This window comes from Terrapene carolina, unplaced genomic scaffold (genome assembly GCF_002925995.2).
Source record: "Terrapene carolina triunguis isolate 2854851 unplaced genomic scaffold, T_m_triunguis-2.0 Scaffold58, whole genome shotgun sequence".
In the NCBI taxonomy this organism is placed as follows: Eukaryota; Metazoa; Chordata; order Testudines; family Emydidae; genus Terrapene; species Terrapene triunguis.
The window spans coordinates 109,594,261-109,608,574 of record NW_020664409.1 but is presented as its reverse complement, the minus strand read 5'-3'; the positions used below and the strand labels follow the sequence as shown (position 1 = coordinate 109,608,574).

At 52.9% G+C, this 14,314-nt stretch overlaps 1 protein-coding gene across 1 annotated transcript; it reads right to left on the bottom strand.

Annotated features, from left to right (window-relative positions):
• Nucleotides 1-490: 490 nt before the first annotated feature.
• THEM6 (thioesterase superfamily member 6) lies at nucleotides 491-13,780 on the bottom strand. The gene is made up of 2 exons (XM_026646884.2): nucleotides 13,217-13,780; nucleotides 491-833 (listed from the first exon to the last, which is right to left on the bottom strand). Exons 1-2 carry the CDS (start codon nucleotides 13,778-13,780, stop codon nucleotides 720-722), a joined length of 678 nt encoding a protein of 225 aa, XP_026502669.1. The 3' UTR covers nucleotides 491-719.
• Between the last annotated feature and the right edge of the window lie 534 nt (nucleotides 13,781-14,314).

Genomic DNA, 14,314 nt, shown 5'->3' with positions numbered 1-14,314 from the left:
GTCTAAAGATGGAGACAACATATGTATGTGGTGAAGCCTTATTTACTAGCAAACACCAGGTTAGCCTCCCTGCCACGGCACTGATGTATTTCCCTCCAGACAAATCCTAGGATAGGGTTCAGAGTAGGATAGGGTTGTTAATAAATGAATGCGGCTGGGGTCAGGGTTTTTTAAATAGTGCTAGTGTTAATGACTGAAGGCGTGTGGAGGCAGGGCTACTGCAAAGGATTGTGGGTACAGTGGAGGCATCAACACATCAGCTAGTGGGGGTGGATGTTTCCAATTCCGGGGGGGGGAGGAGGATGTTAGATGTGCTGATGCCCCAGAGCCCCTGCAGGTTGGGCTGCACCAAAGTTTTGTTTTCCTGATGTTACCAGTCTCTGGAAATAATTTTTTTTTAGTGAAAGCAAACTCCCTTCTAAAGACCAAAAGGTACCACTCCCCACTGTGCTGGGGCTGTAGGTGCTACCCAGCCACCACAGAACTCAGTGTACCAGTGAGGTCAGAGAGGGCTTTAACCAATTTAGTGAGGTTTCTGGGGGTCCTTTCCTAGCCAGCCGTTTGGCTTTTTTGTCTAGCAAGCTGATGGCAATCTGGATCAGTCTCTTATCCGCAGCGGCATGAGCAGGAAAGCTGATGAGAATACAGCACTTGGGTCTGTTTAGAGCACAGGTCTATTGCAGTCTGGAGAAAGACAGGCGGGGGAAAACAACGTCTGGTTACTCATCCTTGGTATTGATTCCCAGGCCGCTTTCAGCTCTTAGCTTCTGGCTGCTGGCTTCGTTGTAGCTGATCCAATGCTGCACCTCCTCTGGAAGTTCTGGGGAGTCCACCTGGAGGAAACAGAGGCAGGATAGATTGGTTCAGGGCCTAGGTTTTACAGATTCCCTGCCAGCGTCACATACAAGATAACTCAGTGAATCCTCAAATCAGGCTCAGCTCAGCAACGTGCACCACTCCCCTTCCTGTCCATTATGTTTCCCCCAATATTTTGGATATCATAGAATGGTAGGACTGGAAGGGACCGCAAGAGGTCATCCAGTCCAGTCCTCTGCACTCATGGCAGGACTATGTATCAAGGACTAGTATATCCAGACCACTCGGATTAAACCATGGTGCGCACTGTAAGACTGAAATAAGTTCTTTAACAAAAGAACACTCCAGGGCTGAAAATCTTCCCTATTTTCTACTTGCTGCTCGCGTTTCTTATCTTTCCAACTCCCAAGCTAGGCCTGCTTTCCTCTCCTTACCAGTGATTACCGCTCTAGTTACAACATACAGATGTGTTCTCTGGGTTACACAGCTCCACCTGCTGTGAGCATCTCCGGAATCCCAGGCCTTCTCAGCCTACATCTCCTGCTGGGCCTCAAGAAACACAGGCAGCGTTTCACAGCCTCTCTTTGCCAGGGTCCAGGCTGCTGCACATGGTAAGAGCTGCAGCTACCATGTGGCCTTAGTCTTATTGCAATAGTCCATTCTGGGCACAGTGCCATGGACAGGAGAGAGTTCAGTAGCCTCTGATGCCTGGTGCTATGGGCCAGAATTTTTCAAAATTCAGGTAGGTACCTAAGTAGAAGGGGCCTGGTTTTCAGAGGTGCTGAGCTCAGACAGCTCCCACTGATGTCAGGGGGGGGCTAGAAAAACCCAGCACCGTGGAGAGTCAGCTCACTTCTGTTCAAGGGGCTGAATTCAGATTCTCGGGTCTGACTTGGGGCACCCAAGCTTGGCAGTTTGGGCCTGTTTCTGTCGGCGCCACACAGCGCTATCAACATCACCTTCAGCTGGTGGATACTGACGGAGCTCCCCTGACTTCAATGCAGCTAAGCTCATTTATACCAGCTGAAGATCTGGCCTGTCATTATCAAGCGATTTCTCTCTCACTAGCAGAGCGATCCTAAGCGTATGTCACTTTTCTATTAACCCATTACTAATAAATCCCATTCATCTACCTTTAAAAGCACAAAAAGGGCAATAACTGAAACATTTCTCTTATAGACAAGTCCTTTGCAATTGAATAGGGATTAAACTAATACGATTCTACAGAAACTGAATAAGCTTATACGTCAAGTCACATAAAAAACAACAGGGTTTTAGGGAGAACCGTAGCCTATTAACATTGTGAAACTGGCTTACAGAATTTTATAGGGATTCATATCCCTGCTATAGAATTCTATAGACGGACTGAAATTTTTAAGGAAAGATGAGCATTCTCTAAACCAGTGGTTCTCAAACTTCTGTCCTGGTGACCCCCTTCACACAGCAAACCTATGCGTGCGACCTCCCTTATAAATTAAAAACACTTTGTGTGTGTTTAACACTATTATAAACGCTGGAGGCAAAGCGGGGCTTGGGGGTGGAGGCTGACAGCTCGTGACCCCCCATGTAATAACCTTGTGACCCCCCTGAGGGGGTCACGACCCCCATTTTGAGAACCCCTGCTCTAAACCCGCTACAATTTTCTGTAAAGGTGAAATTTATTTTTTCTTGAACAGGAACGTTGTCAGATTGAAAAAACTAAACAGAACAAAAATCACACTCGTCTGTAAATGTGTCCCTGCTGTTGTTGCAAAGCAACTTCCAAGATTCCTGGAACTGAGACATCAGTGAGAAATTCTTCTCTCTCTCGGATATTCACTGTGTGCATTTGGGCAGCACTTTGCACAGAAGGATTGACTCCTTCCCCTATATAGTCAGTCCCCTCGGTTATTTGCCCAGGTCTTTTACACAGCAGCACTGGAGAAACTTCTGGACTGATATACCATTAAAAAAAAATCCACCACAATACAGAACACCTGGGTCCCAGCTAGGGTGATCAGATGTCCCGATTTTATAGGGACAGTCGCGATATTTGGGGCTTTGTCTTACATAGGCGCCTATTACCCCCCACCCCCATCCCACTTTTTCACACTTGCGGTCTGGTCACCCTACTCCCAGCTGATCACTGCATTCCTCCACTTTTCCATCACTAACTGAAGGCATAAGAGAGCAGTGAGTCAGACCCACTGTATGCATTTATAGACAGCCCAATTCTCACTTAACTAACTGTCTATACATCTACCTTAGGTATTTATCTGGCCCTGCAATGGGGTTTACAAACCCCATACTGAGCATGGGCAGAAGGGCAAGGAAGGCTTTCCCTGCTCCCAGGCCATCAGACTGAACACCTCCTCGCCCAGCTGCCAGAATAGCCAGTCCTGGAGGCAGGCACCCACAGCTGTGATCCCTAAAGAAACAAGCCCAGCTATAAAGGAGGGAGAACAGAGAGGAAAAGACCCGTGATAGCAAAGAGGCAACAGCCCCAATCCAAGCTGCCTCTAAGAAACCGACAAGGAGACTGCAAATGCTAGAGTTTAAGGGCTGATGAATGCAACCTAAATTGAGACTATGCACTAGTCTAATTGTAAGGGATCAATTCAGACCCCTAGAGAGAATGCCCCAAGAGCAGTTGACAGCCCCCTGTTAACATGGTATCTGAGCTTCTCACAACCTTTAATATATTTCTCTTCCCCACACACCTGTGAGGTAGGACAGTGCTAATATCCCCATTGTACAGATGGGGAACTGAGGCACAGAGAGACTAAGTGACACAAGGAGCCTATGCCAGAGCAGGGACTTGAGCCAAGGTTTCCTCAGTCCCAGGTAAGCATGCTACCCACTGTGCCAGCTTCCCTCCATGCTTGCATCTGTAGCTGATTGGCTATCCTGGCTGCTGTATTACTCATACCATGCTTTGGTACCCAGATATTTTCTGTCTTCTTTTGACGGGTTAGCCCTATGACCACACTGCACATTGCTGGCTTTCAAGACCCCTCGGATGTACCCGGCTTTACCTTCTCCTGGCAGGGATGCTGCTAATCACATGGTGTGAGCAGAGAGCATGACGCAGGCAAAGCCGTGGTGGGAGCTGACAAAGCGCTGCTCCAGGGAGAAGGCACGGGCGTCCCAGCCCATCAGGTGGGTGCATACGGCAAAGTGCTTAAGGAGGAGCATGGAGTGGCAGGGAAGGGAGCAGGAGGCATCCAGCATGGTGTTGCCCCATAAGGGGCTGAGGGGTTGGAACATCCCGCAGTGGGACATGAATGAGTCTATGTTGGCCTCGTGTAGGTAGCGGGCATTGTTCATGCGCAGCGTGGCATCCAAGTTGGAAAGCAGCACTAGGCCCTGGAAAAGGTGATGCCGTCATAACAGGTCCCACTCTGGCTTCTGCAGCCACTGGGCGTATAGAACCAGCAGTATAATCTGCAGGTGGTAGGAAGCATCCAACAGGCAGAGGAGAGCGGCCACAACTCTAGAAATCTACTAGAATTCTTTGAAGGGGTCAACGAGTATGTGGACAAGGGGGATCCAGTGGATAAAGTGTATTTAGATTTTCAGAAAGCCTTTGACAAGGTTCCTCACCAAAGGTTCTTAAGCAAAGTAAACTGTCATGGGATAACATAATTCCAACTACACGTATAAAATGATGGGGTCTAAATTAGCTGTTACCACTCAAGAAAGAGATCTTGGAGTCATTGTGGATAGTTCTCTGAAAACATCCCCTCAATGTGCAGCAGCAGTCAAAAAAGTGAACAGAATGTTGGGAATCATTAAGAAAGGGATAGATAATAAGACAGAAAATATCCTATTGCCTCTATATAAATCCATGGTACGCTCACATCTTGAATACTGGGTGCAGATGTGGTCGCCCTATCTCAAAAAAGATATATTGGAATTGGAAAAGATTCTGAAAACAAAAATGATTAGAAGTATGGGGCGTCTGCCATATGAGGAGAGATTAGTAAGACTGGGCCTTTTCAGCCTGGAAAAAAGATGACTAAGGAGGGATATGATAGAGGTCTATAAAATCATGACTGGTGTGGAGAAAGTAAATAAGGAAGTGTTATTTACTCCTTCTCAGAACACAAGAACTAGGGGTCACCAAATGAAATTAATAGGCAGCAGGTTTAAAACAAACAAAAGGAAGTATGTTTTTTTCAAACAACGCATACTCAACCAGTGGAACTCTTTGCCAGAGGAGGTTGTGAATGCCAAGACTATAACAGGGTTCAAAAAAGAACTAGATAAATTCATGGAGGATAGGTCAATAAAAGGCTATTAGCCAGGATGGGCAGGGATGGTGTCCCTAGCCTCTGTTAGCCAGAAGCTGGGAATGGGCAACAAGGGATGGATCACTTAATTACCTGTTCTGTTCATTCCCTCGGGGCACCTGGCACTGGCCACTGTCAGAAGACAGGATACTGGGCTAGATGGACCTTTGGTATGACCCAGTGTGGCCGTTCTTATGACAATTCCTAGGACTAACAACAGCAGCATCTCTGGGATGCGTGGGAACGACCTCAGGGCAGGGCAGGGCAGGCCAGAGGGTGAACGGCAGCACCAGGCATGGGAGGAGAGGGACCCATTTCAACAGCCAGCAGACTCCACCCCCGGGCAGGTGGGTTGCTCATCCCCAGGCAGCCTCTGCTTCCGCTCTGTACAGCTCAGCGATTTTCACTCTGCCAGATGAGCGCCTGGCAAACTCCACATCCCCTAGAGGGGTGGGGTCCCAGTATCATCTGCTGACCCATCCGAGGGCTGCACCACACAGATTCCCACACGCCCTGGTTCAGTTCAATTCAGATTCCTCCCCAGCCTGACCAGCTGTTCAGGACAAAGAAAGGCAGAAAACTCGGGGCTCTGTCAGAACTCAGCGATAGAAAAGGGCCTCAGAGTCTCCAGACTGTTTATTCCATAGGATCTAGGCAGGGTTATTCCCTACAGGACATTGCCTAATGCTTTGGCCAGGTTGATCCAATAAGCGCCGGCCTGCGATGGGGCTTCCCAGCATTCCATTCCCTGCAGCCACTTGTCCTTCTGGGTACGTCCACACTGCAGCTGGGGGTGTGACTCCCAGCCCGAGGAGACCATCCCCATGCTAGCTTTGACTAAGGCAGTGCATTAAAAATAGCTGCAGCGGTGCGAGTGGTAGAACAGCCTCGCCGCCCATGTACGGCCACATCTGAGGTCCTAGATACATACTTGGGGTGTCTAGCTCCTTCCGTGGCCGCACTGCGATTTTTAGCCCACTAGCTCAGTGCTAGCATGGGTATGTCTCCTCGAGCTGGAAACGCCAGCTGCCAGCTCTAGTGTAGACATATCCTATTACCCGTTCCGGACCTGGTGGCAAGTAGCTCCATAGAGCAACGCCGTCTCTCTCCTTTTCCCCTGGGTCAGGCAGGGCCTGGCCTTGTGGCTTTCCAAGGTGACACCTTTCCCCCCGTAATCTGAAGGACAATCGCTCCCTCGTGGCTGGGACACTGCAGTAGCCTCTCTCCGTTCCGATCGCTTCCCCAGCTCATGGGCCGTACGGGTGTTCGTTCCTCTCACAGGGTCCCCTTGAGATGGACACGTGAGGAAGGTCCTCTGAGGGCACAGGCGGCCCTTCCTATGCAGGGGAAAGGGAGAGGCAGACACGTGTGTGGAAGGGGTTGGGCCCCAGGGGAGATGGGGAAGGACAGCAGCCCACCCCACAGCCCCAAGGGAAGGTAATGACTCCTGAAGCTACATTAGCTGTTCCATGTGAGCATTGTGGCAGCCCTCGGGAGAGGAAGACAAGGGTCTGGGGGGAAGACAAAGTAGAGTCAACATGGCAGCTCCATTGGAGTGGTCCCTGGTGCACGGGTAGAGACACGGGGTTCCACCACAGATGACCATGAGCATCCAGCAGGTTTCCACCCTTCCCACCCCCACCCAATATCCCCAGCTATGGGAATGGGAGGATGAGCCCCATGCTCGTTCCCCTGTGCGGAGGGGCAAGCCTCAACATGGGGTGATCTGAGGAAATCTCCAGGAGGGAAACTAGGGTTACCATATGTCCGGGTTTCCCCGGACGTGTCCGGCTTTTGGGTCTTTAAACAGGCGTCCGGGGGGAATTTGTAAAAAGCTAAAAATGTCCGGGATTTCCCCCCGGGCCGGCTATTTAAAGACCCAAAAGCGGCTGACAGGGCAGCCGCGCTGGGGGAACCGCGGCAAGCCGGCGCCACTCACCTTTCCTCCCTGGGCCCTGGGGCAGCGCGCAGCTGAGCTCTCAGCGCGGCGGTGTCAGCCCACGGGGCCCTCCCCCTGCCCCGGCACACAGAGAGGCAGCGAGGAGGTCTCGCTCCGCTGCGTGCTGCAGCGGGGCGGGGCTTGTAGACTCGGGCAGAGAGCCCCCCCCTCCCCTCGACCCGACCCAAACGTAGGAAGGAGCCAGAGGGACTGGGAGGGACCTGCCTGCTGGATGCTTCCTGGGAGCCGCTCCAGGTAAGCACTGCTGGGCTCACCTGGTCCCCTGGCAGGTCCCTCTGGGGGGGGCTCCCCTCAGACCCACTGCCTTCAGCCCCCACCCTGACCTGTTCCCTCAGCCTCCCCCCGCAGTGCCCCCTGTGCCCCCCACCCTCAATCTACTACCCTCAGCCCCCCTGACCCTGTTCCCTCTGCCTCCCCCACAGTCTCTCCCCTCCCCCCTCCCCGATCATCTCACCCTGCATGGATGTGGAAATCTGTCCCGGATTCCAGGCTGTCGTTAGCCCCTGGGGCAAAAGATCAGCAGAGGTTTCCAAAGGGAAGTTTGCAGCCTTTGCTCAGACCCAAACATTTTCACTTAAAAAAAAAAAAAATACCCAAACCCATCCTGACACCCATCTGCTCTGTCCAGATTTGCTGTTATCCCTGTTGAGGCCAAAGTGGTTTGAAAAATTAAAAATCCATGACACCATTGTGTTGCTTCCCCCTGTGTTGCTCGTTAATCTGATGGACCTGCCGATAATGAATAAAGATGGATGCCCTGGGAGCAATGTGTCAGGCAGACAGTTTGTCAAGTAGGAAAGTGAATGCTGAGGCCCTCACAAAATGCAGAGGCTTTTCTTAACCTGAGCACTGAAAAAGAGCCAGATACCCTGAATGGGTTTGAAAGTGACAAGAGCCTAGCGACTGACCAGAGCAGCACCAGGTTTGAAGTGACGAGGAGGGTCTGTGTCATGAAGTCTGCATTTCCACTGAGGACTCTTCCATCGCCAGGGTAGCGCTGGTGCAGGTCTACCGCCCGGCACAGCAATGCTGAGAGGTGCCAGTGTAGACCCGACCCACTGCCCTCAGCCCCCACCCTGACCCTGTTCCCTCAGCCTCCCCCGCAGCCCCCCCTGTACCTCCCACCCCAACTGCCCTCAGCCTTGCCCTACCCCAAATCTCTTCTTCAGCCTCCCCCGTCATCCCACCCCCATCGCTCCCCCTGCTGTCCCACCCCCTCAACTTCCCCCCATTCCAGTCCTGCTACCCTCTGTCTTATCCCCGCCAGACCCTGTCCCTCTCCCCAACCCAGTCCCATTGTCTCCCCCGCCCCACTCTACACAGCTCTCTCTACCCCGTCCCATTCATGCTCCCCTCAGCCCCTACCCTACTCCCCCCATCCCAGTCCTGTCCCATCCCCCTCAGCTCCCCCCCAGTCCAAGTCCTGTCCCCCTCAGTTCCTCCACCCTGCTTCCCCCGGTCCATCCCCACACACTCACAGACTCCCTCGACCTCCCTCCCCCCAATCCCACTGCCTGGACCCACCCCCGTCCCACTCAGGACATGCATGAAAAAGAAGCAATGGGCTTAAATTGTAGCAAGGGAGAGTTAGGTTAGACATTAGGAAAAACTTCCTAACTGTAAAGGTAGTTAAGCACTGGACAAATTACCTAGAGAGGTTATGGACTAGCAGTCACTGGAGTTTTTTAAGAGGTTAGACAAACACCTGTCAAGGATGGTCTAGTTGTTATTACTCAGTCCTGCCTCAGTGCAGGGGTTTGACTAGATGACCTGTTGATGTCCCTTCCAGTCCTACATTTCTGTGATTCACACTGAATTGCCTTGTGCCACTGTCTAGTAGTAGTGGCACACAGTTCTCTGACATGCAGGTTTATAACATTGTAGTTAATATACAGTTTAGAGTATAGCAGTTTTAAAGCTCTGCATGTTCAGACCAACTGAGCTGAAAATTGTGATCTTGTATTCAAAACTATTAAGATGTGGGCTGAAATAAAATCAGCATGAATTGCTCAACAATCTCAATGGACTCAGCATTGCGCTGCTATATATTGTGAAACATTACAGTGAAATCTTGCAAGTATTACATAGCACGCCACCTTGCCCAAGTGGTAACTAAGCACAACATCTTCCTGTTTCAACATTCTTAACTTGTATCCCTCCTAGAAGTTGTTGTTTTTTTCAAACACTCAATGCTGCTAAGTTATGAGTTTTAACAGGTTTTTTTTCTTTTAAACCACAGCACTGAATGTTATTCTAAAATTGTTTTCCAAATATTCTTAAACTCCCAGTTTATCCCCCGCTGATGTTCATTGTGAAAAGTATTGCAGGTCTAATAATAATATTTGGCACTTTTGTAATTCACTGTCCAACATGTGTTTTGTGCCCTCCTGTGGTGGATTTTGAGAGGATAACTGTATAGCTACCAGCTAAGGGAGTTATAGCTTGAACTCAAGTAGTAGAAGCTCATGCTTTTAAGTCTGGATGGCTCAGGTTCAATCTTTGGTGACTAGCTATGATGGAGGTTGCTACACTTATAATCCCTTTAATCAGAAGTTCTGAATATGCTTTGTTGTGGGCAGAACTAGCCTATAGTTAAGCAACCGAAAATTGAGAATGGGAAGTGTTGAAATGTTGGGAAGCCTTATAATTTTGCCAATCTGGAACGAACATCCCATCTGAGGGATGGGGGCGGGGAGAGAGGAGAGTGAGACAGGGCCAGGAAACTGGGACAAGGAATCCAGAGCGGTAGTGGGGGGCAGTTGAAATCAGATGAGGAGCTGGGGCGGGTTAGACAGCAATAGGATAGACATAGACTGGAGGGGACGGGGAAGAAGGGTCTTTGACTACTAGAGACCACTCCGTTCTCCGAACATTTGATTCGTGGGAAGCAGGGGAGGGGGAGTAGCAGGGGGCGGAGCGTTCAGGGGAGGGGGCGGAGTCGGGGCAGGGACTTTGGGGAAGGGGCGGAGTTGGGGCAGGGCCGGGGGCGGGGCCGGGGCCCCTTGGAGTGTCCTCTTTTTCCAGGACTGCAATATGGTAACCCTAGGGAAACCTCACAGGCTTTTGTCCCTACCCCAACCCCTCTCTCCTGGGTCGGTCTGGGTCTGGACAGGCAATGTATTCTGCACCCCCAAGCCTTCCCCCTCTCTGCTAGGGTTGCCAAGCCTGTATTTGGTAAGCTTCTGCTTCAGCATTGCATGCTCCCCAAGGGCAAGGTGTGGGGTTTGTATGACAGCTCTTCACACAGGGCAACAAGACAAAAACCGGGGGAACCCCCTCCAACGAAATGGCGAGTGTAAAGAGGTTCGTGCAGAAAATCAGGCAGTTTCCCCCCCAGACACACAACTTCTCTCATTGCCTTTATAAAGCTGTTCAGTCTTTCAGGAGCGATGGAAACCCATGGTGGTGCTTAAAATGACAGATGGAAACAGGGCCAGGCCATCGGGAGCAGAGACGTGTCCAGGGAATGTTTAAGGCCTTCACTAGGAGCTAGACAATTTCAGACACCGCCCAATCAGCCTGTAGAACTCGTTACCACAACATATCATTAGCAAGATTCAGAAGAGAGTTAACCAATGAGAAAATGCAGCATTAGAACAGGAAGTATTTTTAAAATCCTAGCAGTTCTTTGGCAGGGATATAAGCCAACCTCTACCTACTGGTGATTAGGAGAAGGCTTTCCTGGGGATAGGTTATTCCGTAACTCCCTGCTGCAAGGGTACTTGCACCTTCCTCTGAAGCACTGGTCCTGGGCATTGTCAGAGACTAGCTGGGAACTGCCACACTGGATCAGACCAATGATCCTGCATTGTCCTGGAAGAAGAGGTGTTCTTTGCTCTGATGCCCAAAGGCCAAAGTACACGCTGATCTTGTGCCAAAATCCTTACTCACAGAAGCACTGCCAAGGGAACAGATTTGGTTCACAGCTACAACGTAGAAATCTGGAAGAAGTGGGCTAGGAGCCTTCCTCACACTGTGTAGCCGCGCGGATGCAAACCCCTAATGTCGACTCTGGCTTTTGCAAATCACGATTTACACTGTAACGTGTCTATGCCAGGAGTCTGCACCCATGAAAGGCCTGGTTCTCCGTTGCTATGCACCCTGTTTTGTCATTTACTCCCGTGCAAAGCAAATGCAAAAAGGCTACCAACCAGTCATACTGGAAGGCACGTTTTGTATCCAATCGGTAAGCATGCAAGAGACTAAGCTAGTCTCAAGGTAACAGGATTCACACCAGTCTTACTGGAGAGCAGATGGACACACCTGCTCATCTGAATAACAGCTTGGCAAGATGGGGCCTTTACACTGCATGCCCTCTGGGGCATGGCCCTGGGTCTCTAAAGCACCATGAGCACCTACCAGACTATAATCAATCTCAGATAACAAATGGTCATAGCTCAGAATAATGAAACCCAAGGAAGGAGGCTCCAACTGATAACGCAGCAGTGCTAGGGACCGGCAGGCAACATCCTAAGGGCAACAAGGGCTACAAATCATGGGCATTATTTCTACAGGGGAGGATTATTTTTTAACAGGCTTTTCTGAATGAACGGGCCATGAGTGGATTGCAGACTCATTGCAACTGGGGCTGCCTTTGTGTTCTGTTTGTGCAGCGCCTAGCGCAAGGGGTCCTGGTACACAACTAGGAGTCCTAGGTGCCACTGCAATGCAAATAATGAATAATGGAACCCCCTTGGGGTTTGGGGGGCCTGGCCCCTCTAAAACCTTGTCCTGAGGCAGAGGAAGGGCTGGCTGTTCCAGGGCTGTGGAGAGGGAGAGGACAGGGTGTGTGTGATTGTACCCCAAACATGAGGGCTACAGCAAGCAGTCCCTCACATAGTGAAGCAGCCGAAAACAAGCTTGGGAGGGACAGAGCAGGCAGAGCCAGGAGGAGCACCGTGCCAGGGAGGAAACAATCTGGAGCCGGACCCAGTATCACTGTTGCCCAGAGCTGTCTGGGGCCGTGAGCACTGGGGCTCGTGACCTTGCATTGGGAATAAGGAGGGAGGCTGTGGCTGGCTAAGTGGGGGCTCTGTGTGGGTTTGCAGAGAGCGGCCGAAGGGGGCACCAGAGGGGTTTGTTGGGGGAAGTCCACGGGCACCGAAAAGGGCCAGGAGCACCAAGACTCAGCGCCAGAGTGGAACCTCGCCCAGGACGCCAGTACTCTGAGTGTAGACGCATTGCTCGGCGTCTGCCCTGTCAGAATGTGGTACCGCTGGGCCTGGGGGAGGCCTTGTGCTGGCTGCACCCCAGCTGTTTCTCTCCAACCGTCCCTCTGTAAATAAATATTTCCCTTTCCCATAGTCAGTGTACTATACCGGGGAGGCGGGGGCGGGGAGGGTGTTCGCTGCAGGGATGTGTATGTGGAACAGGTGCCCCTGGGGCAGAAGGGCCTTTTCTAAGAATAGAATCGTAGAAGATTAGGGTTGGAAGAGACCTCAGGAGGTCATCTAGTCCAACTCCCTGCTCAAACCAGGATCAACCCCAACTAAATCATCCCAGCCAGGGCTTTGTCAAGCCAGGCCTTAAAAACCTCTAAGGATGGAGATTCCACCACCTCCCTAGGGAACCCATTCCAGTGCTTCACCACCCTCCTAGTGAAATAGTGTTTCCTAATATCCAACCTAGACCTCCCCCACTGCAACTTGAGACCATTGCTCCTTGTTCTGTCATCTGCCACCACTAAGAACAGCCGAGCTCCATCCTTTTTGGAACCCCCCTTCAGGTAGTTGAAGGCTGCTCTCAAATCCCCCCTCACTCTTCTCTTCTGCAGACTAAATGACTCCAGTTCCCTCAGCCTCTCCTCGTAAATCATGTGCCCCAGCCCCCCGATCATTTCCGTTGCCCTCCGCTGGACTCTCTCCAATTTGTCCACATCCCTTCTGTAGTGGGGGGCCCAAACCTGGACGCAATACTCCAGATGTGGCCTCACCAGTGCCCAATCGAGGGGAATGATCACGTCCCTCGATCGGCGGCCAACGCTCCTACTCATACTAATCCTTGGCCGGAGCTGCTCTCTTGCCATCATCGTTTCCAGGTGGGTTGTGCCGCCCGCGGTGCCCGGTTCCCCAGGGCGCTCCCTGAGCCGTACAGGGGATGTTCACACCCCCCCCCAGCCCGTTTATCCTGCCACGGACGGGCCAGGCGTGGCTCCCCTGCCCGGCCTTACCTGTCTCCGGCACAGGTGCTGCACCAGGCGCCCCGGGCTGCTGCCCACCACGTGCAGGCGGCAGAGCAGCAGGGCGCAGACGAAGCCCTGGCGGGGGCTGACGAACCGCTGCTCCAGGTAGAAGGCGCGGGCGTCCCAGCCCAGCAGGCGGGTGCGCACGGCGAAGCGCTCGAAGAGGCGCAGCGGCCGGCGGTGGCGGGCGCAGGAGGCGGCCAGCACCAGGCTGCCCCCCAGGGCGCGCAGGGCGTCGAAGATCCCGCAGCGCGCCAGGTGGGCGCAGCGCGCCAGGTCGGCCTCGCGCAGGTAGCGGGCGTTGTTCATGTGCAGCAGCCAGTCCAGGTCCGAGGGCAGCACCAGGCCCGGCCAGCTCTGCTCCTGCAGCACGTCCCGCTGCCGGGGCTGCAGCCACCGGGCGCGCAGCACGGCCAGGGGCAGGCGCAGCAGGTACCAGGCGTCCAGCAGGCAGAACAGCGCGGCCCCCGCGCCCAGCAGCAGCAGCAGCATCGCGGCAGGGAAGGAAGGGGGGATGCCCGGGCGCCGCAGCCTACTGCATCCCGGCCGCATCCATGCAGCCGGGAAGGGGAGGGACCGAGCCGCGGCTGCTTCCTCCCCTTCCTGCTCCGCAAGGCCCCCTTCAATCCGCCGCCGAGCACCGCCCCTTTGCCCGGGACCCGGGAGCCCGACGCCCTCTGCTGCAGCCGCGAGCAATACGGGCCCGCACTGGAGCGGGCATCTCTCCCCACCCGTCCCTGCCTCCTGACGGCTGCAGGCAGCCCGAGCGCCTCAGTGCGCGGGGACGAGCGCAAGCCCTGTGCATGTTACCCCCTCCCTGGCGATCGTCCTGCCAGGCTGGTCTCCGTGGATCCCCCCGCCCCAGGGTGTGCAGCCTTGGCACCCGCCCCACCCCTGCTTATTGCCACTCCGGCTCCCTCCCCAGTAGGGGGACCAGATGTCCCGATTTTGTAGGGACAGTCCTGATTTTGGGGTCTTTTTTTCTTATATAGGCTCCTATTACCCCCCACCCCCTGTCCCGATTTTTCACACTTGCTGTCTGGTCACCCTCCTCCCCAGTCCTCTCCCAGCCTCGCTCAGAAGCTG

Bases quoted from the DNA above. Each gene is read 5' to 3' on its own strand.
- THEM6 (XM_026646884.2), bottom strand. From the start codon at position 13,780: ATGCGGCCGGGATGCAGTAGGCTGCGGCGCCCGGGCATCCCCCCTTCC. The intron at 834-13,216 runs GTAAGGCCGGGC...TGTTTCCTCCAG, and splicing joins AGCACCTGTGCCGGAGACAG to GTGGACTCCCCAGAACTTCC.